We start from the raw sequence: 25,495 nt of genomic DNA on the forward strand, positions 1-25,495 counted from the left end.
ATCTGGTAAACCCAGACTCTAGTTTAAAGTGCAGTATACCTATTTCAGTATAGGTGGCGCTATAACTATTACTCATTAATGCCACATTGGTGTAATCAGGAGTGGGTCATGTAACCATGCATGATTTGAGGCTGATCAAACTTCCTGTTTTGGTGTGGCGTCTCATGCCATTACTTCCTCGTTTGGTCGTATAGGTGTTTATGTTGTTCAATTTCATATATGAATTTCAAGTCATCCATTCTTCAACACTAGCTGCTACCTTATCTTCAAATGGAAAGTAATGTTAAACCTCCATGGTAACAGCTCTCGAGGGTTTGAAAAATAATCAAATGTATTGCCTCCTTCATTATTCACAGCAAAATATATAATTTTCATTACATTTCATAGATTTATTACCAGACTATGTAAAAAGGGCCACGCACACCTCGCAGAAAATAATTAAAATAGAAGCCAGGTCTATTTCTGAATTTTCGGCGCGGACATGGGTTTCGTTTCCACGTCTGGTGCAGCCATTCTCATTGTTTACAACTGATTAGAACTCTGCTCCGCGTCCGCACCGCGTCCGTAGGGCTGAATTTCCGCCCTTGGTGTAGCCGCGGAAGCCTCGGAAGGGAGGGAGTTGTGTGAGACGACTATGATTGGTCAAATTTGCGGGAAAGTTGCGGTGATTGGTTAAAATTGCAACACCGCCCTGAATTACCACGGATTGAATTTGCGTTAATAGTTGCGATCGCAACATCGCTAAATCCTGGGGGGTCTGAATGATGTAGGCTACTTAATGAAAACACAAAAAGCACCAAATATATTTGAGAGTTTGAAAGTAATACATAACTGTTAATAGTAATAAATGTTCATTTCCAAGTTTTGTTTCTCGAGTCAGTTTGGAGCAATGGTGGTCAGTGTCTGATGTTACTCTGGTTCCCCAGCTGTCATAGGTCCTCCAGCTGTGTCCATGGTTCTGAGAGATGGAGTGATGGAACTGAACATCACAGACCCTGAGTATAAGATCTGTAATCTCAGCCATGTCTGGTTAAACGATCTGGCCTACAACATCACCTACTGGAGACAGCACCAACACAATGAGGTGAAGCTCTGTGTTTCTCACCATTTCAAAAGCTCACACTTTGTCTCAAAACAAAGGTAGGGATTCATGTGACAAGAGTGAAGTACAGGACAGGCAGTCAGCTTTCTTTTACCCCTTGAGAGAGGGATTTTTAAAAGCATTTTTTTTACCTTGAAATTGATTTTGATCAATAAAATAAGAATTTTGAAATGTATTTTACACAGTCATGTGATATGGAGATTGACCTGTCTGTAGTTGAGGCTGAGAGTCCAATTTGCCAGTACTGTCAGTGTGGTTTGGATGGGGTTGGGAAGAAAAACGCAATGACAACTTACGGGAACATGTCATACATCCCCAAATGTGGACTTCAGCTAGCTATCTGAGTAACATCAGCAAACTTGCTAGACATTCCTCTCGGACATAGTACTGGGAATAAGTCCTCTTAGCTTCGGTTGCTGTGTAGCTATGTTGATTGGCTAGTCACCACTTCGTACTTTTGTAAGATGGACCAACAGGTCTTTGTACATTAGCAATTCCAATGTCTGACGCAGTTTGGGGTCGCTATAATTTAATTTATGACTGGTAATATATATTTTTTTTAAATGCCCACTGACCAGCCCATAAAGCAAGGGCAGTGGCTCATTGGTTCATTTTCTATACTGACACTGGGCTGACCCAATCATATCTCTTACTAGGCCCCACTCCTCCTCCTCTGTCCACTCTGTTTTTTGTATTGGATGCCGTGGCTCAGAGGGGGAGGGAGAATGGGCAGACCTAATACATTGTTTTAATTTAGAGGCAAATACTGCCTAATGTGAAAATATTACACACATGTTTGCTGAAGGGGCTGCAGTTGCTTCAACATCTCCAGTACCTGACATTGTGCAGCACCCTAACCCTAACCCTAACCCTCAATAGCACAAGTACAGTAGAACTATATGTATGACCAGTAGCACACAAATAGCAATAGCACAAGTACAGTAGAACTATATGTATTGGCAGCCAGCTGTTGGATTCATATGTTCAGGTCCTGAGACCATGGTGGAAGACTATATTATTTGTTTATAATTTGTAACTCTTGGGGGTATGGTTAACACTCCCTGAATGTAGTATCAACATCCCAATGCCCCAGATGAAACAGGGCTACTGAGCACCTGGTTAAACAGATGAACAGGGCTACTGAGCACCTGGTTAAACAGATGGACAGGGCTACTGAGCACCTGGTTAAACAGATGGACAGGGCTACTGAGCACCTGGTTAAACAGCAAATCAGTTCAACAACCAACTTTTGAATCCAACAGCGCAGGGTTTTCAGAGTGTAAATGAATACAGATGAAAAGCTCACGTATCTGTCATCTATCTTCTCTAAATGAATACAGGTGAAAAGCTCACGTATGTGTCTTTTATCTTCTCTAAATGAATACAGGTGAAAAGCTCACGTATCTGTCCTCTCTCTTCTCTAAATGAATACAGGTGAAAAGCTCACGTATGTGTCCTCTATCTTCTCTAGCAGACATGGCAGAGAACAGTTCAGCAGAGGAGCGTAAGATTGCCTGTGTCTGTGCTGCCTTCAGAAACACTGTGTGTGCAGGTGTCCATGCAACCCAAAAGAACATTCCCAGGTCAAAAGAGTCTTCCCAGTACACCAGCGTGTGCTCCAAATTCCCCGCATGGTGAAGCTCAGCAGTATGGTAAGACCTCCTTTTTGCCCCCTAAATCATTTCATTGATCATTCTCTTTTACTACTTTGCTTTTGTACTGATTTGTATTTGTGTGTATTTGTGGAGTTCATTCATCCACAGCCCTGGTAGGATGCTTAGCGTCTCTGGCTCTACTCTCTGTGCTGATGCTGAGCTGGTGTGTCTACAAAGGCAGAAACTTCCTTCACCCCAACACAACACTACCAGCTCCACTCACACAGGTAGTCTCATTCTCATCGATGTGTTTAGGTACACTTAACACCACTCATACAGGTAGTCTCATTCACCATCGATGTGTTTAGCTACACTTAACGCAACACTAGCACAACCACTAACCCTAACCCTAACCCAGGTAGTCTCATTCTCCATGGATGTGTTTAGGTACACTTAACACCACTCACACAGGTAGTCTCATTCTCATGGATGTGTTTAGGTACACTTAACACCACTCATACAGGTAGTCTCATTCTCCATCGATGTGTTTAGGTACACTTAACGCAACACTACACTCATTCAGGTAGTCTCATTCTCCATCGATGTGTTTAGGTACACTTAACGCAACACTACCACAACCACTCACACAGGTAGTCTCATTCACCATCGATGTGTTTAGGTACACTTAACGCAACACTACACTCATACAGGTAGTCTCATTCTCCATCGATGTGTTAACGCAACACTACCACAACCACTCACACAGGTAGTCTCATTCACCATGGATGTGTTTAGGTACACTTAAAGCAACACTACACTCACACAGGTAGTCTCATTCACCATGGATGTGTTTAGGTACACTTAACGCAACCTTACCACAACCACTCAGACAGGTAGTTTCATTCTCCATCTATGTGTTTAGGTACACTTAACGCAACACTACCACAACCACTCATACAGGTAGTCTCATTCACCATCGATGTGTTTAGCTACACTTAACTCTACATCTGACACACAGCACCTCACAGCTGGTTTGATTCGTTCTGCATAATCTGATGTGATGTTTGTGAATTAGAAAGTGTCTTCAACAATAGAGCCAGCAAACAATAATTACAAAAAATACATATGAATAGCCTTTCTTATTGGAAACCCTTTTAGACTGTTCACAACTTATGGGACCGGCAGTGGAGGGTCCAATGTGATTGTACATTTTCAGTGTTATGTATTTTTGCGTTGCAGTGTGACCTGGAGATGTCAGTTGGTTTGGCCCAGGTGTTCCATACAGAAGAGCAGTATGAGCAGATCAGTTGTGTGTGGGAGCCGCCGTGTGAGAGACACAATAGTGTGTGCATGAGTGAGGACAGGGGTGCTGTGGGGGGCTCCGATGGAGTCAGTAGTGTCCTTGTGTATGAATCTCTGAGCGTTGTCTGTATGGGCAGGGAAACAGTGTTTGACAGGATGGCAGAACCTACAGAAATCAGTGGTATGCTTGAGCCGACCTATTACAATATGCTCCCCTGAAAGAAAAGCACAAGATCAATTAAAAAGGCCCAATACAATCCCCTTACGTGTTGATCCCTCTGTCTATGAATTTGTCTATAAATGTAGGCATGCCTTCTGATGTATATTTGAATAATTACATTCATTAGCCTTCCGAGTTCATTTTCTGTAATTTTGCAAGAGCTAATTAAATTCAAATGAAACAAAGAAGATATTACATATCATCACTATTAATTTCAGGAAACAACTGTATCAGTGGTTTAAGATGACTTGAGTTGTGTCCTATGAAAAAAATAAAACATTGTCTTGAACCGTAAAAAGGAAATGCGTTGTCTCTTGGATGTCCTTAACTGTGCCCCATCCATATAACTTATGAATGACACTTTTACAGTGATATAGTTTATAATATACTAATACAGTTTTAAAAGAACACACATTGATGTATTGTTTGTAGGCCTATCTATGCATTGTTATCATTTGACAGCGTAGCAGTGCGTTATGTTCAACAGTGCCATCATGATGCCGACTAGTTAGTTTCACTTGAGTGAATTAGCTAGCATCAATTTCATCCATCCAATGGCAGACTGATAAACTTTCAACAAAAGCTGAAATTATTTTCTTTCAGTTCAGTTTGTGAAAATGGTTGAAACGCATGTAAAAATGAGATACACCTATATATTTTTATTTTCATTACAAGATTATCCTAGCGGAAGTCGGTAACATTTGCACATAAATATCAATTGACCATCTGTTTACTTTCTTCACTGACACCGATGAAAATGAAAAGACTGCATCAATCAATGCTCAGCTTTGGGAAGGGTAAAGATGAGGAAACTAAGAGAAAAGCAAAGGGAGAAGGTGGCGGATATAAGAAGGAAGAGCAGGTACTGCCCACTGAGCCGGGATAGCATTAGCATTAGCATTAGCATTATGTCCCTGTGCTGTTCAACACAAACTAAAACTGACTGATCTGGGGGGTATTCCAAGAACGTGGTTTAGTGACAAACCTGGCTAAGCAAAGTAAGAGTAAGTGGTCCACATCCTAATAGCAGAGCCCTATGGTTTTGTTTTGCTACACAACACTACACTTCACTTCAAGGTGATTAGAGAGCGCCGCTTCACTGAGTGGCGATGCCGAATCACACCAGCTCCACTGCTGTTGTCCCCCTGCAGCGCGGCCAGGTTCCTCCAACTCTGGGTCGTTTGCAAGCTTGAAGCAGGGGGGAAGAGCAAAGACAAAAAGAAAGAACAAACTCGCACAACCCTTCTACAAACTGTTACAGTACAAACCGCAGAGTTCCTGCTTCCCCATTCGTTCGCTGCGGATATAATAAAAACATTATTATATAACAGAAAGATAAAATAATCATCCTTGAGTTTGCAGACGACACCACCATCCTGGGTCTCATCTCTAACAACGATGAGACCGCTTATAGAGATGAGGTAAGGGGCTTGGTTACATGGTGCCAAGATACGTCTGCAAGACTAAGGAGATGATCGTGGACTTCAAGAAGCTGCAGAGGGGGGGTCAGAACCCCATACACATCGACGGAGCTGTAGTGGAGAGAGCAGTGGCGGCTCCTGAAAAAATTCTCAGGGGGGGCAATTTTTTTTATAATGATTAAGGCAACCCATTCAGTAAGTACATTAAGTTAGCTGATTAACTCATACAGCAATACCTTTTTGTCCACTATTGGCAGCACACAACAGTAATATGTCCCCTCTTGCTACATAGCTAGAGTAGCAAGTTACAGGTGGAAAGCTATGGAAGAAAGTTGCATCCAGGAGCCTTCATAGGCAAACATGATGTGGCTCCACATTGAATTATCCCACTTTTTCATTATCCACGTGTCTCAAATGTTGTATGATGTAACATAGCTTAACAGGACACATGATATGTACAGTAACATCATAAAGAAGGGGTAACATAAGTCAAAAACAACAATATTTATTGACTGATCTTGAAAGTATTGGCTTACAAAAGCAAAATAAGTCATCACATAAAAAATTATTCAGTGTTAGTGCAAGAAGCGAACTGTGAAACACACTGTAAAACCTATGAAAAGTGACAGTGGTATATGAAATACAGACCGCATTAGCCACGCGATTTTCTTTCGTTCCAATTCTTGGATGTAGGATTTCCCTCCCTTTGTAGAAACCTGTTGAATGGATACATTTGGTCTAGGAAGTCCTAATTGTTTTGTTGTCAATTTATCTTCATTAGTACGCCGACTAAAAAGGAGTTTCTGTCAAAAGAGCGAATCGAGTTATTGCACTGGACAGGGCAGCCATCTTGACAGAATATGCCTCCGTCGAAGCTGTATGACGTTCGTATAGGCTTTTACGTCCACTACTTATGACAAGACCAGGAGGGGCGAGTCCTCCCGGAAGCCATAGAGAATGCATTGAGAGCTCTGTTTTGTGAAAAAAATGGATTTAACATGGGAGTCAAGGGGAGAGGTCTGGGGCGATTTTCATTTCGCCCCAAATCGCCCCAGATGGGGTGGGGCCATTTGAAGCACGACTTTAGGCTGACTGAACGACTGTTACCTGATTCGACAATGACATACAGAGGCAGATCAGACGGTCTAGTGGTAGAATCCGACAGAAAAAAAATTATTACATTTAAATGTACGTGTCATTTACGCGACTTAGAAGGATATTGCGTTTATACATAAGGAGTTTTTTTTTTTTTTTTCTCTTTTCCCCTAGGCAGTGCGTCGCCCCAATCGTCCTTATGGACGAGCCGCCCCTGGGAGAGAGTCTCCGACTTCAAATTCCTCAGTGTGTTCATCAAGGATGACCTTACCTGGTCCAGGCAAGCAGACTCGGCGGTCAAAACTGCCCAAAAGCGCCTATACTTCCTTAGGAGACTCAAGAAGTTTGGCATGTCTGCAAAAACTCTAACAAACTTTTACAGATGCACCATTGAGAGTGTCCTCTCAGGCTGAAATACTGCTTGGTATGGTAGCTGCTCTGCTGCTGATCGCAAGGACCTGCAGAGGGTGGTGAAGACCGTGGAGCGTATCATCGGCGGCCATCTCCCTTCCGTGCAGGGCATCTACAACACTAGATGCCTGAGAAAAGCACGGAACATCATAAAGGACCACAGCCACCCAGGCTGGAATTTTTACACTGCTGCCGTCTGGTAGACGTTACCGGAGCATCCGAGCACGGACTACCAGACTCACAAACAGCTTTTTCCCCCAGGCCGTAAGGCTTCTGAACCAGCAACACTGACCCACTGAACAGTTGTCATCACCATGTACATTCTGATCCCCCACTCATACAACTACACTTACTACTTACTTACTACATATATATTATTATTATATTAACCACCATATCACATACTGTATATCACCAACACATCACCATATCAAATACTGTATATCACCAACACATCACCATATCACCAACACATCACCAACACATCACCATATCACATACTGTATATCACCAACACATCACCATCTTTGGCATAACAGAAGCACACACGTAAAATCCAGAAAAAAACACTGAAACATATTGAAACCAATGGACTTCGAGCTTCTCAAGATATTATTTTTTTAAATTAGCAATCTGTAATTTTGTGCAAAAAGACAGGTTTAATTTGATCAAGAATAACCAAATGTGTCATTTTCACACCAATGTGACATCTGTAAGGGACAATCATTAGAAGAAGGTACATTACACTTGTGTTAGCATCATGAGTTCTCTTCAAGCATGCACGGGGTAGCCTACTTTGAAAAACCACAATCCAGCAATGACCTTATTTACCTGACGTCCCTGCATCCTGTAAAATTGATCCTTTCTTTGGCCAGTTGTCCGAGGGTGAAGATTCGGCATGACGGATTAGTATGAAAACATAACATATGAATGAGGAAATGAGAATATATATATTATATCGTAGAAAAACACTAATGTTTTACAGCATGCATAGATATGGTTCCAGATGTATTATTGACAACAGAACACAAGTACTTGCAGTCTTCACCTAAATACATCTAATATAGCCACTGTGTGATACAGATCATCAAATATGTAGCATCTCAGCAACTTTAAGTAAAAATGTTCTACTTCTATTTCTGTGTGACTTAATCTAAAGTGCATTCAGGGGCTACTAGGACAATAATATGTCTTATGAAATGTTCGCACACTTTCCTAAATACTTCAAAAGGGTATGATAGTTTAATAATCAAAAAAGGTTCAAGGATCATAGGGATTCAAATGTCTGTAGTTAGCTAACGTCAGGTTAAAGTGTTCTTGATAGGAAGAACGTCATCCTTTCTTCTGGCCAGAATAAAACGTTATATTAATAAATAGCAAGAAAGTAATTTGTGACCTACCGCTGCTAAATCTAAAAGGCAGGAAGAGGTGGACCACATCGTGTCACCATCCAGCCAATCAGAATGCGATTAAGTGCTTCAACCAATCAGGGTACCTTGCGGTGAAAAATAAACAGAAATCGGGTATGTTTCCTATCTCAAATCGGTTCGAAGGTTGCCCGTCCCGAGTTCCCTAAAAGTGCCAAAGTTTCCTCATCAGTAAAGTAGAGCATAGGTCTAGCCAGCAAGTCACCATGTCTCAATGGGAACTTATGAATAAATCTGTAAGTGCAAAATCTACCGTTCGACCTACGTACATCAGCAAACACAACCGATAAAATGGCTTAATGAGGTTCCGAAATTGTAATAGAAGAGTCCAGCATGTCCAAGAAACGACTACCTTCCCTCCGTGAGCGTAACGCTTGTCGGTAATGTTCTCTCTGCTTGACAGGAGCTGGACAAGCAATATTCACCAAGGCAGTGGTCTCACAGAATGTCCGGCGATGAAGTTGTCAATTCACATGTGACTTCGGTGAAAGCAGGTGAGTAGATTATTATCGGTGGACCTCTGGATTGGCGATATTTTCAAGAATAAAATATAGCCAAGGTCAGAATTGTTTATGTTTGGTCTTAAGCTCTGAAATTTTGTATAGCCTTAATTTGACTTTCAGGAAGAGGTGTTCCAGGTGTTTACATTTTCGCTGCTTATACAATTCTGTTATAGATGTGCACAGCCGCAGATTCGTCAATCTTAGAAATCTAGTGCAAAAAACCTGACGCTGCACAGGCAAACATTTGGTGTGTCAGTGTTTGAACGGTCAGATTGTCTGTACACAATGTGTGCCTACTACTGAACTTTTGACAGCAACACACTGACCAGTTTCTGAAGAAAGCTCGATCATAATCGAAACCAGAAGTGCTGATGCTCCAGAGCCAGAGTTACAATGTAATCATTTAAGATTAGCTAACACAATGTGACATTAAAACACAGGAGTGATCGTTGCAGAATATAGGCCTTTGCATGCCTATAGATATTCCATTCATATCATGTAATTTATAACATTGATAATGTCAGTCAATCATGTTATGTTATTTACATTTTTAAATGGGATTCAAAAACAAGGCTCAGTCATTCCAAACTTTTGAACAGTAGTGTATCTATGGAATGTATTGTTATCAGTTCACACGGAGATTCTATATTGTGATGAGACCTTTTGGCATAATGGCCAGCCCTATAAGTATGATGTTTTTCATCTGTTATGATATGTATGTATATGTATGTTTAGGCACAGAGGCAGCCTGCAAAATTGCTCAGACGCTGCAAGATGTTCCATATGGACAGGGAGAAGATGAGAAATTGGACGTGTACATGCCACAACTAACCTCTGCTGGTGGGTTTCACCTGTGGTTCTGCCTCTGGGGTTGTTGCCAATCCCTTTTTTGTGTTTCGCTCATGTGCTAATTCATGTTCATTCATTAATTTTGTCTAATCAAATACATTCTTAAAAATAACATTTAATAAGGAGATTGGCTGATTCTCTGTCTTTCATTTTTTATGAGTTTAGGTGATAATCTGAGTATAGGCTTGTAATGACCCCTTTACTTGGACACATTGTCATACTAGCCAGACTGCTTGCTAACATTGCAGTAAAACTTTATGAGAGCTACAGTGTGAGTGAGCGAAACCACAATAAAAAGAGGTTAAAAAAGAGACTGGAACATATGACATATGACAAAACTTGGCATTCAATAATGTACTGGTACATTAGAAAACAACATTTGACTATGGAACAATCAGCATTAAATATTTGGATTTAGCACCTGCTAGCATCATTCGAGTGTCACCCTATGGCGGACTTAAGCAAGAATAAGCAGCAGCACATTTGTAGGTTCAGCACGTGGCAAGAGATAAAACTTAAAACTTCGATTAAACTTGGTAGGCCCATTCATTTCTCTGGTCAGGAGCCACTACTGGGAGGAACCAACTGGGGCCATTTGGGATGGACCAATAGGGTTACTACCTCCACTGTTTACCATAGGTGTATCTATTCTATATCCACTGTTTACTATAGGTGTATCTATTCTATATTAATGATCTGTTTACTATAGGTGTATCTATTCTATATTAATGATCTGTTTACTATAGGTTTATCTATTCTATATTAATGATCTGTTTACTATAGGTTTATCTATTCTATATTAATGATCTGTTTACTATAGGTGTATCGATTCTATATTAACGATCTGTTTACTATAGGTTTATCTATTCTATATTAATGATCACAGTCTGGGCCTTTGTTTTATGTCTCCACTAATCCTTTCCACCACTAGTCTGTCATAATTACCCTATGTGAGTTATACATGTGTTGTTGTTCTTAATTCAATTCAATTCAATTTTATTTATATAGCGCCATAACAATACAATTGTCTCAAGGCGCTTTAATCTTACAGAATTAATCTTAATGAATTTTGATTGTTCACATATATGGATAGAGTGCAGTAGTGTTATACAGTCGATCTGTTCTGCTTTACATGGTATCTTCAATTTCCCGTCACATATTAATTGCTGTGTTAACCTTTTGAAGGTCTCTCTTGAATACATGAGTGATGTTTTATTGTTTTTGTTTAGAATGTCCCCTGCTAATTTATCTCCACGGGGGTTACTGGCAGTTCTTAAGGTAAGTGTTGAATCAACAAATCAGTATAGTATTTGTAGAGCAGCAAAGATGCCAGAACTTTTTCTTTTTTAAAGATTACAATAATTATTATTTTGACTGTCAGAACTGTAGGATGATTGGGCAACGAACTTGAATTATAGGTTCCTGGCATGGGCCCGATCTCAGGCCAGTGTTATTACTTTGGGGTGACATTGGGGGGCACTATTTAGCAATATTAGGTTTTTGCTTATATCTTGGGCACCGTCTGGGCTAGAACTACGGCTAACAGTTGATGAAAGCATTTAATCATGATTAATCAACGTTCACTTGGCATCCCTTTGTCTTCCAAATGCACCAATCCGTCTTTGGCCTCCCATGGTGCATTGCACTGCGACTGATCGATTGTCATCTATCATATGTGACATCACTACTCATATCATATGTGACCCACTAGGACAAAATCTGGCATAATGCCCCCAAAACAAAAATGGAGAAATTCAAAAAGGCAGATTTTCCAAGCTACAAAATGGTTGACCTATCTGCACAAACTGACTTTTTGTTAGACGTTTTATAGCTTTGTATATATACTTTGACTTAATAGCAAGGAGGAGTCTGGTTTCATGGCTGTCCCTCTGGTCCCAAAAGGAGTAGCTGTGGTGGCTGTGGATTATAGCATTGCCCCCAAAGGTACTTTGGTTTCATGTTTAAAAGTTGGCTGACCCTTTGTCTTGTTTGTTTTTCACACTCGCCACTAATGTTTAAAGATGTGCTGACCCTTTGTCTTGTTTCATTTCACACTCGTCACTAATGTTTAAAGATGTGCTGACCCTTTGTCTTGTTTCATTTCACACTCGCCACTAATGTTTAAAGATGTGCTGACCCTTTGTCTTGTTTCATTTTTACACTTGCCGCTTTTCTCCTGTCAAATGCCAGGGAACATGGATTTAATGGTGTCACAGGTGCGGAGAAGTGTGGTATCCATCATTCAGCAGTACTCACACATAAGGTTTGATCTTCTCTTCTTCTAACAGATGCACTGTTAACTAATCTAAAGCAAGTTATATCTATTCTTTATTAATGTTAAGAAATTACCTATAAATTTGAGGAAATACAAAAAAAATATTCTGACGTTAAATACAATAAATGTTGCTACCGATAGCATTAGCTTTCAGCTGTTTAAGGAACAAGGCCTGGCCAAGGCTAAGCTGTATTCAGGTCCATCCACTTTCGTCGCATTAATCACTCAGTTGTATGCTTAGTCATTAGTCATGCTTCATCTGTCTAGATTCTAGAACCCAAAAGTTCAGGGGTGTTACGAGCCAGCTCAAGGCACGAAACAAGAAGGGGAGGCCACGCAGAATTTAGGATAATAATAATAATATATTTATTAAGGGTTTACAAGTTTATATAGTTATCTAATAATTATAGCAAACGTGTGGTGAAGATCAGTGTTATGAAGAGAAACAAAAGATGTAATGTAAAGTCAGGTAAATGGTAATATAAACAAACGACGACGATAATCCACAACCAACGACACTCCAAAACCAACGACACTCCAAAACCAATCTCTATCCAAATCCGACGACCAACCCAACGCTCCACGACTGCCATCTGATCAGGGCTTTTGTAGCCCAACCAATCATGGGTTACACCTGGGGTACACCTGCTTCCCATTACCTGCTAAGGAAACAGAGACAGAACAGGCATGCAAATATCATGGGGCGGGGCCTAGACCCGCCAGGGTCGTAACAGGGGTTTTAATACTTTAGGAAGTAGTATATTTCATGTGTATTGATTTGTTTTCAATATTCACTGACAATAACTTATATTGCATTTGAAAATAAAATGTGCTAGAAGTTTAATGTTTGCAATAAAAATACTGATTAAAATGAGTCATTGCATAATGTTTGTATCTTTTGTAATTGAAGAAATGGGGATGCCATTGAGGGCGGTTGAATACCTTTGCAAGGCACTGTTTTCAAATAAACATCTACACTACATGTTCTTTTTTCTGTTGTTCCATTCTATTTACAAAATGACATTTTCTTTATTCCCTTTCTCTCAAGTGGACTGTACCTTTGTGGACATTCAGCAGGTGCCCATCTCGTGGCCATGATCCTCTCGACAGACTGGTCTCAGTACAGTGTCACGCCTAAGATCGACGGTATTAGTGCCCACACATTCACTGGTCTCAGTACAGTGTCACACCTAAGATCGACGGTATTAGTGCCCACACATTCACTGGTCTCAGTACAGTGTCACACCTAAGATCGACGGTATTAGTGCCCACACATTCACTGGTCTCAGTACAGTGTCACGCCTAAGATCAACGGTATTAGTGCCCACACATTCTCATGTTTGAAGTTCATTTATTGGATGTCTTAGCAATTAGCCACAGTGCCTTTCTGTCAACTTTTTATAAATGAAATAACATATGAATGCTTATATTCAGGTGCATTTCTCGTGAGTGGGATTTATGATATTGTACCAATCATCTCCACATATGTGAATGAGCCTCTCAAGATGACCAAGTAAGAATCAATCCACTTTGGCACCATAGTTTCACTGACCACTGTCATTGTGCCATTAAATCACCCACATTTGCTTCATCTTTTTTCACAGTGCCTACTTATATGTCTGACATAATTATGTTGAATATGAAGAAATGTTTGTTTACTTTTGAGATGCTTTGTTTGACAGTGATAAAGCCTCTTCTCATTTGTTCTGCACAGGGAGGTAGCGCTGCGAAACTCCCCCACACAGCTTCTTCAGCAGCTTAAAGTCTCCTCCACTACTTCTGAAATTGTGGTTGCTGTTGCACAGTTCGATTCCCCAGAGTTCCGGAGACAGTCAAAAGACTACTTCAATGTAAGGAGAGAGGAAGTTTGAAAGCTAGATAGCTAGATAATAAAATGCCACAGAGGTTCCACAAGCTTGGCCTGGCCGTGTGGATCCTAACCCTAACCCTAATCCACCAGCTTGGCTTGGCCGTGAGGACCAAAAACACAAAAGCAGCCTTTGTGTAGTGAACAGCAGAGTAGATGGGCGTAAGGGCCGGTTTAAGAGACACTGCTCCAGAGCAACAGTGGCACAAACTCCCTTTCAACAGCATAAGGGAGGGGAGGAGAAGAGATAATCAGAAACAAGCAGATGACACCTTTTAACAGCATAAGGGAGGGGAGGAGAAGAGGCTCTGTCCTCACAGAGGGGTACCAAAAGAACATCACTACAATAGGTACCTTTCTCACACGGATGGCACCAAAATACTGTAAGGACAATGGTTCTGGACGGGCGCCAAATAAATGTGGGTGCAATTGTGCGTGTGTGTGCATGCGTGTGTGTGTGTGTGTGTGTGTGTGTGTGTGTGTGTGTGTGTGTGTGTGTGTGTGTGTGTGTGTGTGTGTGTGATCAGAGTATGATAATGGAGCCAGGTTAGTAGGGATCATTAGTTTGTGTGTGTGTGTGTGTGTGTGTGTGTGTGTGTGTGTGTGTGATCAGAGTATGATAATGGAGCCAGGTTAGTAGGGATCATTAGTTTGTGTGTGTGTGTGTGTGTGTGTGTGTGTGTGTGTGTGTGTGTGTGTGTGTGTGTGTGTGTGTGTGTGTGTGTGTGTGTGTGATCAGAGTATGATAATGGAGCCAGGTTAGTAGGGATCATTAGTTTGTGTGTGTGTGTGTGTGTGTGTGTGTGTGTGTGTGTGTGTGTGTGTGTGTGTGTGTGTGTGTGTGTGTGTGTGTGTGTGTGTGATCAGAGTATGATAATGGAGCCAGGTTAGTAGGGATCATTAGTTTGTGTGTGTGTGTGTGTGTGTGTGTGTGTGTGTGTGTGTGTGTGTGCGCGTGTGATCAGAGTATGATAATGGAGCCAGGTTAGTAGGGATCATTAGTTTGTGTGTGTGTGTGTGTGTGTGTGTGTGTGTGTCTGTGTGTGTGTCTGTGTGTGTGGTGTGTGTGTGTGTGTGTGTGTGAGTGTGTGTGTGTGTGTGTGTGTGTGTGTCTGTGTGTGTGGTGTGTGTGTGTGTGTGTGTGTGTGAGTGTGTGTGTGTGTGCGTGTGTGCGTGTGTGCGTGTGTGTGTGTGATCAGAGTATGATAATGGACCCAGGTTAGTAGGGATCATTAGTTTGCATGCAAGAGGCTGTGTGAGGTATAACTCATATCAATGTGTGTATGCTGTGGCAACCGCAATGGAGCATCACTTGGAGGGGTGGACTCATTCAAGGCTAAATATTCATCTAGTTTTATTCATGTTTCAGTAAGGCGAAGTATGTCAATTTGATTACATGTTATCAACTCATTAACCAGTGCAGCTTTTGATGTTAAAGACCAAATACTTATAAACGAGGCATCAGTCCGCATTTGACTGCACTGAAGATTTCACACAAAATATGCAATTAATGATTTTGCCCAGTAATGAAAAAAAGTGTTTTTCCAGGAGGGCTTTGCATGTTAATGAGATTAGGGCCCGCAGTCTGCTGGTACTGACCAGTTAGTGTGTTAACGAAATTAGGACCCCCAGTCTGCTGGTACTGACCAGTTAGTCTGTTAATGAGATTAGGGCCAGCAGTCTGCTGGTACTGACCAGTTAGTGTGGTTGAGATTAGGGCCCCCAGTCTGCTGGTACTGACCAGTTAGTGTGGTTGAGATTAGGGGCCACAGTCTGCTGGTACTGACCAGTTAGTGTGTTAATAAGATTAGGGCCCCCAGTCTGCTCCAAACAGTTAGTGTGGTTGAGATTAGGGCCACAGTCCGCTGGTACTAACCAGTTAGTGTGGTTGAGAAGTACATGGGAACTACAGCACAGTTACTGAAATGTTTTTCATAGTTATATATTGGAATAACAAGTTCAACCAGTGGAAAAATCCATTCCATTTTGAATCATGTAGTACAGCAGATGACCTCAGTAGTGTATGCGTGGGATCCTCATGGCATTAGTAACAGCCTAACATTGCCTATAGTTATTGTTGTAGCACAAGGCAAGGAGAGAAAGATGATTTGAAACAGTTGTACAGCTCATTGCCTATAGTTATTGTTGTAGCACAAGGCAAGGAGAGAGAGATTATTTGAAACAGTTGTACAGCTCATTGCCTATAGTTATTGTTGTAGCACAAGGCAAGGAGAGAGAGACTATTTGAAACAGTTGTACAGCTCCTTGCCTATAGTTATTGTTGTAGCACAAGGCCAGGAGAGAAAGATGATTTGAAACAGTTGTACAGCTCCTTGTCTTCTTCCCTCAACTCTACAGGCTTTGGAGTCCTTGGGTATGAAAGTCACATTTGAAGACGTCCCAAACACGGATCACTTCGACATCATAGAAAAGTGTGTTGATTCAGACTACCACCTTACCCAGGTGAGCCACCATTGCATTCATGTTTTCATTCACTGCAATATAGTTTATTGAACAATATAGCCATATTTCACTAAACTAAATAGTTTGTTTGTATTATTTAGGGTAAATATTGAATTCCTTTATGGTTATATGGCTCAATAAACTATAAACTCCAATAAATGTTATAACAGTATATCCTGTGTGAGAATGATGATCAAGCAGTTGCTGTGACCACCACAAATTGGCCAGCATAATCTCCAAAATGGTAATGTTATGTTGGTACCAAAGGAAGGCCCTCCACATTGGTATTGCTCAGACACCTGGCGTCAGGTGTGAGTGACTGCATCATAGTGTGGGAGTGGTGGTGGGCCATTGAGAACCATCTCAGGCAGTGGGTCAGAGAAACCTGTTTATCATACAGAACAACAAAAGGTTGCCAGACCTGTTTGCATGAGAAGCCTAGCTCATTTACATTAAAAGCCCAGGAGGTGTTTTTAACAGTATAAATAGCTAGAATTTGGACGATATGAGTGGAACCTGATAAACCAAACAGCTTTGCGGTGTCAACAATAGCAATCAATAGCAATCAATAGCAATCAATAGCTCTGTAGTGGGTGAATGTCTGAGTGTATTCCAATGCAATATTTATATACTTGAAAGCAACAGTAATCTATTGGTTTACAAGTCTTAAGTAGGGTTTAGTGGCATCTAGTGGTGAGGCTGCAGATTGCAACCAACTGAATACTTCTCCTTTTTGAAGCATGCAGAACAGGGGTCTTCAACCTTTTTCAGCCCAAGGACCCCTTGGCTGAGAGAGACACTGATCAGGGACCCCCACCCCCGCCGCCCCAAATTTGGGCCTGATATTTATATAATTTATTTGGAACTAAGTGTCAGTCACACACACACACTCCCCTACACATGTTTGAACAGAATTACAAATCATCTGTGACACACAACTCGTTTCAATTTATTCTGTTTATTATTGATATTTTTCTCCCTTACAGTTAGCCATCACTCTGTATTCAATTAGGGAGGGACAAAGAATTGAGTAGCTTGAGAAGCTTAAGTATGGATGAAATATCTCATACCTACTGAGACATCTGACGTTTGAGAATTCATCATTCATGTCTTTGGCAACAACATTCTCCCTATGAAGCATGCAGTGCGTCATACATGGCTCTTGCACCGTCTGTGCACATCGCGACACATTTTGGCCAGGGTATTTCATGTTCACCGAAAAAATTGTCGATCACTTTGAAAATTACCTCCAGGCAGCTGCTTACAGAATAGAAATTCCTCCTGCATCTCATTTTGGTGGACAAATCACAAAAAAGCTAAAAGATGAGCGTCGTTTGACACATCGGTGGATTCATCTAATTGTAGTGCAAAATAATCTGCCTTCGGAAGTTTTCCGACTAGTAGGCTAGTGCCCTCACATCAGCTGCCAATTCATCAATAGGGCGGGCATTGGGATGCTTTTCAGTTTTTTTACGTACTCATCCTTCCCAAACATTGTTTTGCACATATCACTAGCTGTTGGCAATATTAAACTTTCTGCAATTATGTATGACTGTTTGGTCTGAGCGACACGTAATGCAACTTGATAAGAGGCTTTTAAAGCTAGCTCGCACACTTTGGCTGATTGTCTCATCAAGGTCTGCTGGCCCTCAAAAGATTTTAAACAGGAAATATGTTTTTTTTCTTTCAAGTGAGCATGGGTTGTCTTTGAGTGTCGTTGCAGCTTTGATGGTTTCATAGTTTCGTTTGATAGCACGGAAGAGCAAACCACGCACACTGCTAATTCTTCAGCATCGGTCTCTTTGTAGGTGAAGGCAAACTTCAGATCATTCTCTGAATATTTACGTGTCTTCTCCCGTTTGTGCTTATGGCTTTTCATGGAAAGGGAATTGGCATCCTCTGAAGGTAGATCATCTGAACCGCCATCAGTGGTGTCTGACGAGGAGCTTTTGTTCCGAGAAATTACAAAACGATAATTTATTTCAAATTGTATGGTTATGGCAGATAACGTCTTTTGGCACCAGATAGCTAAAAGTGCATATGTTGCCATTATGATCAAATGATCGCGTGAAGACTCATGGGTAGCCTATGTATTATTTTTAAGGAATAGAAAGCAATTTTTACGTTCTGTTTATGTTTATGTAGTCTTTTGGACGTTTTAAATTTTTAGAAGAGGGAAAAAAATGCTTCAGATGAAATCATTTGGCGGACCCCCTGCAGTACCTCCACGGACCCCCTGGGCCATCAGGTGCCATACAAACGTGAAAGGCCCTCTCTAGTGCCAGTGTTTTGGTTTACCTTGATTTACAAATAGCTACTGAAGAGCATATTGTGAACATGAAGTAGGAATGACTCTACTACTACTATTACTCTATGAAAAAGAGCAACAGCTTTGAAAGTTTGTAGTTTTAAGGCCAGACACACATAAAACGTCAGAAGTTGAGAGAGATTCCAGTCAGAGCTTAAGTCTTCTTATGATTCGTATATATATTAATGTCTTATCATTCTACTCATAAGCCTTTATTCTTTCTTAGAATTAGAAGTAGGGTAAGCAGATACCCGTGTGCTCCTGGGTGTGCTATTTCTGTTTTGGCTATGCCTCGAAGGCCATAGGATGGCTCTGACTCCTGAGTGCATATCCTGTGTCAGTTCATATCTGTGCTGTATCACACGTCAGAGCTGGACCCACGGTGGCCCACGTAATACGAACTCTGATTACCCCCCCCCCCCCCCCCTCTCTCTCTCTCTCCTGTCAGTCTTACGATACTTAGACTGAGACTTTCTCTGTTCTAATCAGTGAAGCTGGTAAACCTTTTTGTGAAGCCTTGCTCTCTCTTCCTTGATGTGAAGCCATGCTCTCTCTCCCTTCATGTGAAGCCATGCTCTCTCTCCCTTGATGCGCATCATTATAATAAATAAAACCTAGTTCCTGACTTTTCTACCGTTGCCTGACTGATATCTCCATTCTTGTAGTTACCAACACAGTGCATAAGTGATGCCCAACTCGTCAGTCTTCAATTCAGCACCTGTGTTAGAGCACTAGTGAGATCTTGCACATTGGACATGAGGCTTTTTTGTTTTGTGTGTGGTGTTTGATATTTATACACAATACAAATATATTTATGTTCAAACTAGTTAGGAATTGTACTGTGAAAGCCTATTAAAGCCCAGGGATTCATTATAAGAGGTAACTCCTTTATATTGTTTTTGTATGGTAACCCTATCACTTTCTATAGCTAAAGTGTAATGCCAGTCCCCAATATTAAAAGGGAAAGGAACATGTTGAGATGGTTCACCTTTTATCAGTAAAAGGTATGTTACGTGGATCAGAAATCAACTATTTTATGAGTAGGCTCTGTCAATCAGCTGCAGCATTGCTTCTAGTGTGTATGACAATAGAGATTTTTCACAATGTGTGTGTGTGTGTGTGTATATATATACACACACACTGTAAATATAGTAAGACAAAACTTAGAATTAAAATCTCTTTTGTCATACACAACGATGTATCTTCCTTGGCTGAAGTAGCTAGCATAGCATTGGCCATTGAAATGAAAAGCGTAGCTGGCATAGCATTGGCCATTGAAATGAATAGCGTAGCTAGCATAGCATTGGCCATTGGAATTAATAGCGTAGCTAGCATAGCATTGGCCATTGAAATGAATGGGAGTTGTAATTGTTGCTATTTTGCACTTCTGGTTGGATGCTAAACTGCATTTCGTTTGCCTCAGTACTTGTACTCTGTGCAATGACAATAAAGTTGAATCTGATCTAATCTAATCTAATCTAATCTGTCCTGTCATTCTCTCCAGGTCTATATAATACCTCCATGTACCTCGGGGCGTTATTTGTGAGAATACAGCCTGATTGGCTTATGCTATGCGGGCTTTGGCCAGTAGCCACAGGCTGTCATTGTTCTAAATGAGATGAAATGCAACAGGTCAGGAGTGTTTTGTGTAGCAATTTAACGAAGAGACAAACGCTTGTGAACCGGTTCATCATTTTTAAATCGGGCAAAGACCGGTTCATGTCATTTTAATACCGATACGGGACTTGAAATCTTGATCGATGTAGTCGTATCTTACACGCTAAAAACGGATATCGATACGTATCGGTTATTTTTTACACCCCTAATATATATATATATATATCTCACTGTATGAACTCATCAAGTTATGAGACTAAACCAAATCATTGTGAAGGCTCAGCCTAATGCACGTGTAGAAAGATCTGTGAGCAGTGAGTTTTATCATGAAGACTCAGAACATCTGGAATGTTCTCTGTGACTCAGTATAGAGATTCATGAAAACGTTGAGAAAATATTGGGCACAAAAGGCCGTTTTCACATAATCTTACATTGTTTTAACTTTGCCAATAGTTATTCATTTCTCCATGCAATAGTTAGTCTGTTGGCAGTTACACTTAAAGTAAATTAACTGAAGAACCAAATAAGGCAAATGTGTTGGTACAGTTGGTAGGGCAATTGCCCATGACCCTATCATCATATTAGGTAGAACATAGGACCGTTCAAGAATTATCAGATAAATGTGTTTTTTACAGTGGCCTTAAAATGCCTTTATGAGTCCAGAAACAGGTTGATCGATTAAGGTATTATTCTAGTGTTTTCCATAGTTTAAAAAGGTTAATTCAGGCAAAAATGGATGGTTTGGGAACAGGAATCTGTGGTTTTGCATCTCAAAAACCTGCATCTGTGCATAGATATACTATACTTCCACCAAAAAAAAATGATGAATATTCAAGGTGCATATTATGGGGCTTTCAAAGATGTCAGAGAATAGTAATTGAAGTGTTTGTGCTCTCTTTCAGCTTCTTCTTAAGATGATGGGGAAACACTGAAGGGACTCGGTGGCACACCAGACACTTGTGGACAGCCCAATCCACTTCCTCAGTGCTTCTAATTAGAACAGGATAGTAGTATAAGGCCTTCAAGTATGATGACATTTTCATGCAGCTTGATAATTAACTGAAATAATTCAACAGCATATACGTAATTAAAGGACTTTTGGCTATTTACAGAATGGTTCATGGATTGCCATAGAAAATGTCTGAGAAAAATGTAGACTAAGTTTGGGGAAAAAATTACAAATTGTGCCGGCTGAATCTGTGAAACGTGTAAGGCTAGCAGCTACTCAAAATAAAATACTGAATTTTGCCCAAGTTTACTAGTTACATTTTATATACTATTATACCACTGCTTGGTTGAATTGTGACGCATTCTTTAGAATGGCAAATTACTTTTTATGTTTGCTATGAAGTAGTACCAGTTTTTAACCGCATTTCAATTGCATATCATTTCGCCAAGTTCAGTCTGAAGTTTAGATGAAGTGTCACTTTGTGACAGAGTAACGACGATTTACATATGTGTAGAATAACTCCATTGTACTACATCTGCGCTAAAGTGATTCTACAAAGCTAAGGCTAAGAATGCTGGGATATGCTAGGTTGCTAACACACACACACACACACACACACTGACTTTGGATGTACAGTTATATGCATGATTGAAAGCGATCTCAGTGTTTCCTGAAGAATGTGGTAATAAGAGGAGAATTTCTGCCTGCTGGGCACTAAGCATATACACTATATGGACAAAAGTATTTGGCCACACCTGTTCATTATTGAATTCAGGTGTTTCAATCAGACCCGTTGCCACAGGTGTATACAATCAAGCACTTAGCCATGCAGTCTCCATTTGCAAACATGTGTGATATAAAATAGGTCGTTCTGAAGAGCTCAGTGACTTCATGCGTGGTTCTGTGATAGGATGCCACCTTTGCAATAAGACGGTTCGTGAAACTTCATGCCTGCTGAATATTCCACGGTCAAGTGAAAGTGGAAGCATTTAGGAACAACAGCAACTAAGCCACTGTGGGATATTTTCATATGAATAAGGGATAGTTTTACCAGATACCTGTTGAATGAGTGTAAAGATTAGCTTTGGGTTACATTTCAGATGAAGTAGAGATTTAAAATAAGAGGGCGTAGCTTGGAGTGACCTAAGGTAAAAATGGGTGTGGTATTATATACCATGGAAGTCTTTGATTTGGGTGGGGTCAGAATGGAGAGGTCAGGTTTAATTGGCTGGATTGGTCAACCAAGCAAAACATAGATGGGAGGTGCTAATTACAGGTTTAAAGAGGTTGGCGCGAATGTAATGTGGCAGATCTATTTCCGGAATACATCTCTTTGCTGTGGCTTAATGTACTACAGTAAATCCGTTGGAACAACACGTCCTTTGTCTTGACTTTCTGATTGTGAAAATAGTTTAAGACTTAGTATTGGCCACCACACCACGAAGCGGAAGACCGCGTAAAATCACAAAGCTGGGTCAGCGACTGCTAAGGCGCATGGTGCGTAAAAGTCGCCAGCGCTCTGTTGGTTCCATGGCTGAAGGGTTCCGAGCTTCCACTGGCATTAATGTAAGCACACAAACTGCAGCGGGAGCTTCATGGAATGGGTTTCCATGGCGAGCAGCTGCATGCAAGCCTCACATCACCAAGTCCAATGCCAAGCGTCGGATGGAGTAGTGTAGTGTAAAGCAACTGTGAAGGGGGTTTAGTTAACTTCTCGACTGCTGCGAATAACACATGAGTATAGTTTATATTTCTATTGATGACGTTGGAGAAGACAGATCGTCTTGCGTTGAATAAAAGCCAAAAGAGAGACATTATCGGCACATTTAGAAACACTAGCATTTAACACCAAGCACCAGGCCAGAAACCTAGGTGTCATATTTGACTCAGATCTAAATTTTGAAACCCATTGCAAATACATAATTAAAACATCTTTTTACGCCGTTTCTGTGTTGTGATGGGAACTAATCAGATTTAGATTGGAAAGTGTCAAAGGCATCTAGGAAATGATTTAACTGTTTAAAGACAACTTTTTTCCAGAATCTTACTTAGAAATGGAAAGTTGGAGATGGGGCTTAAATTGTCAAGGACTAAAGAGTTTACATTTCTTTTCATCAGTAAGGGTCTCACCAGGGCAGTTTTACGTTCTGATGGTAAAATACCTGTAAGCAGGGAACAGTTTGCAATGGCTAGAATGTCCTTAGACAAAAAGTTAAAGATGGTCTTGAAAAATGTGGTAAGAATAGGATGACATTTGGAGGTGGAAAACAGACAATCATCTACTTTTGGGGCAGGATTTATAAGGCTGTCGATCATTGAAAAGAGCACCCTAGAATTGTTAGAATTTATAGATATCAATTTCAAGAAATGATCATTCCTAGCATTTCTTATTGCTTTATTAAAGACTGAAAGATGTTCCTTAAAAATATCATGATGGACCTGTAGCTTGGTCTTTCTCCATGTAGGTCAGACCTTCTGCAAGATCTCTCTGGGGTTGTGGTACTATTTATGTTCATTATCATTTTGAAATTCTCAGCTGCTGCAGAGTTAAGATAACATTTCTTAAGAAAACATTCAGTACTATTTTTAACTTTAGGTACCGATGCTGTAAAGAAAATACAAAAGTGGTCAGAAAGGGCGAGATCTCATACTGCATTTCGTTGCCTCAGTACCTGTACTCTGTGCAATGACAATACAGTTGAATCTAATCTAATCTAAAATCTAATCACAGATAGACGATTTGACAATTGTAGAGACCCTTTGTAACCACTAAACTAAATCAAGGGTGTGGCCCAAGTTGTGAGTGGGTTCAGTACTGGGTTGAGTAAAATCCATGGAATTCAAGAGGTTTATAAAATCGCTGGCCTTTGAGTCGTCCTCATTATCCACATGCAGTTTAAAATCATCAGTGATAATAATCTTATCATAATTTGTATGGATAATGGACAAGAGTTCTGAAAAGCCTGTTAAGAACTGGAGGCTGACACTTTAGAACTATAGCATGTTATTCAGAAGAGGTCAAATCATCGAAGGCGATGCTCCTGCAGCACAGGGCATCCGTGGTTATGGTGGCTGTACCGCCCCCTTTTTTGCCACTTCTAAAAGTGAAAAGTTGGGAGGGGAGGTTTCAATAAGAGCTGCTGACCCATTAGTGTTTAGCCAGGTTTCAGTTAAAACCTTCCGTCTATTTACATTAGTTCACATATAAGATTGTTGATGAGAAACATTTTCAGAATTGCCATTGAAATATTTTCTGGATAGAGGGACTGACACGAATGAGGAATATGCCAATGTAAAGATAGAATATTAGTTGGTATTGTATATGCATTTAGTTCCTTTGCCTAACTGTTTTCTGGATAATCTACATGCAAGTTAAGATCCCCTGAAATTAAAAGACAGTCAAAATCCATACAAATTACAGACAACTTAGCTCATCAGGAAAAACTGTAGCTGAGTGTTCTGGAGGCCTGTGAATAGTCAAAAGGAGAACATTGAATGAGAGCACAAAGATATTCACATGATGTGAAGTCACCCAATGATAACTGCTTGCGCTGAAAAGATCCTTTGAACAGTGTGTCTGTCTGGAGCCCCACCTCTTCTGTCTGGTCTGGTTGCGCTCATAAAAGTGAGGTGTGGGGGTGCTGCTTCAATGAGGGGAGTAACTCTGCTCGCTTGATCAAAGCATTTTTCAGTTAAAAGTTAAAAAAATCAAAAAACTAAAAAGTTTGCAAATAAGAAATGATTAAAAGTAAAAAATGATTTGTTTAAAAGAGAGCTAATATTCAGAAGAGCTAGCTTTACAATTAGTGTAGGGGGTGTGATGTATTCATGCTGATATGTAATGTGATGTATTCATTATGATATGTAATGTGACGGATTCAGGGTTGATATGTAAAGTGACGGATTCATGTTGATATGTAATGTGACGGATTCAGGGTGATATGTTATGTGACGGATTCGGGTTGATATGTAATGTGACGGATTCATGTTGATATGTAACATTTAACAGATTAGACCGGTTTACCCCATACACTGAATGCACTGGATTTCTTCTACTTCTAATTTGGAATAACTCTCCCAAACCAAACCAT

General features: G+C 40.5%; 1 protein-coding gene across 1 annotated transcript; it reads left to right on the plus strand.

Annotated features, from left to right (window-relative positions):
- Window positions 1-8,662: 8,662 nt before the first annotated feature.
- afmid (arylformamidase) lies at window positions 8,663-21,703 on the plus strand. The gene is made up of 11 exons (XM_031574914.2): window positions 8,663-8,809; window positions 8,977-9,067; window positions 9,812-9,916; window positions 11,155-11,203; window positions 11,784-11,869; window positions 12,116-12,188; window positions 13,249-13,346; window positions 13,635-13,713; window positions 13,915-14,050; window positions 16,426-16,530; window positions 21,358-21,703. The coding sequence occupies exons 1-11, from the start codon at window positions 8,780-8,782 to the stop codon at window positions 21,385-21,387; spliced, it is 882 nt and encodes a 293-aa protein (XP_031430774.1). The 5' UTR covers window positions 8,663-8,779; the 3' UTR covers window positions 21,388-21,703.
- Window positions 21,704-25,495: the final 3,792 nt, after the last annotated feature.

The sequence above is a fragment of the Clupea harengus genome, chromosome 10 (assembly GCF_900700415.2).
Source record: "Clupea harengus chromosome 10, Ch_v2.0.2, whole genome shotgun sequence".
Classification (NCBI taxonomy): Eukaryota; Metazoa; Chordata; class Actinopteri; order Clupeiformes; family Clupeidae; genus Clupea; species Clupea harengus.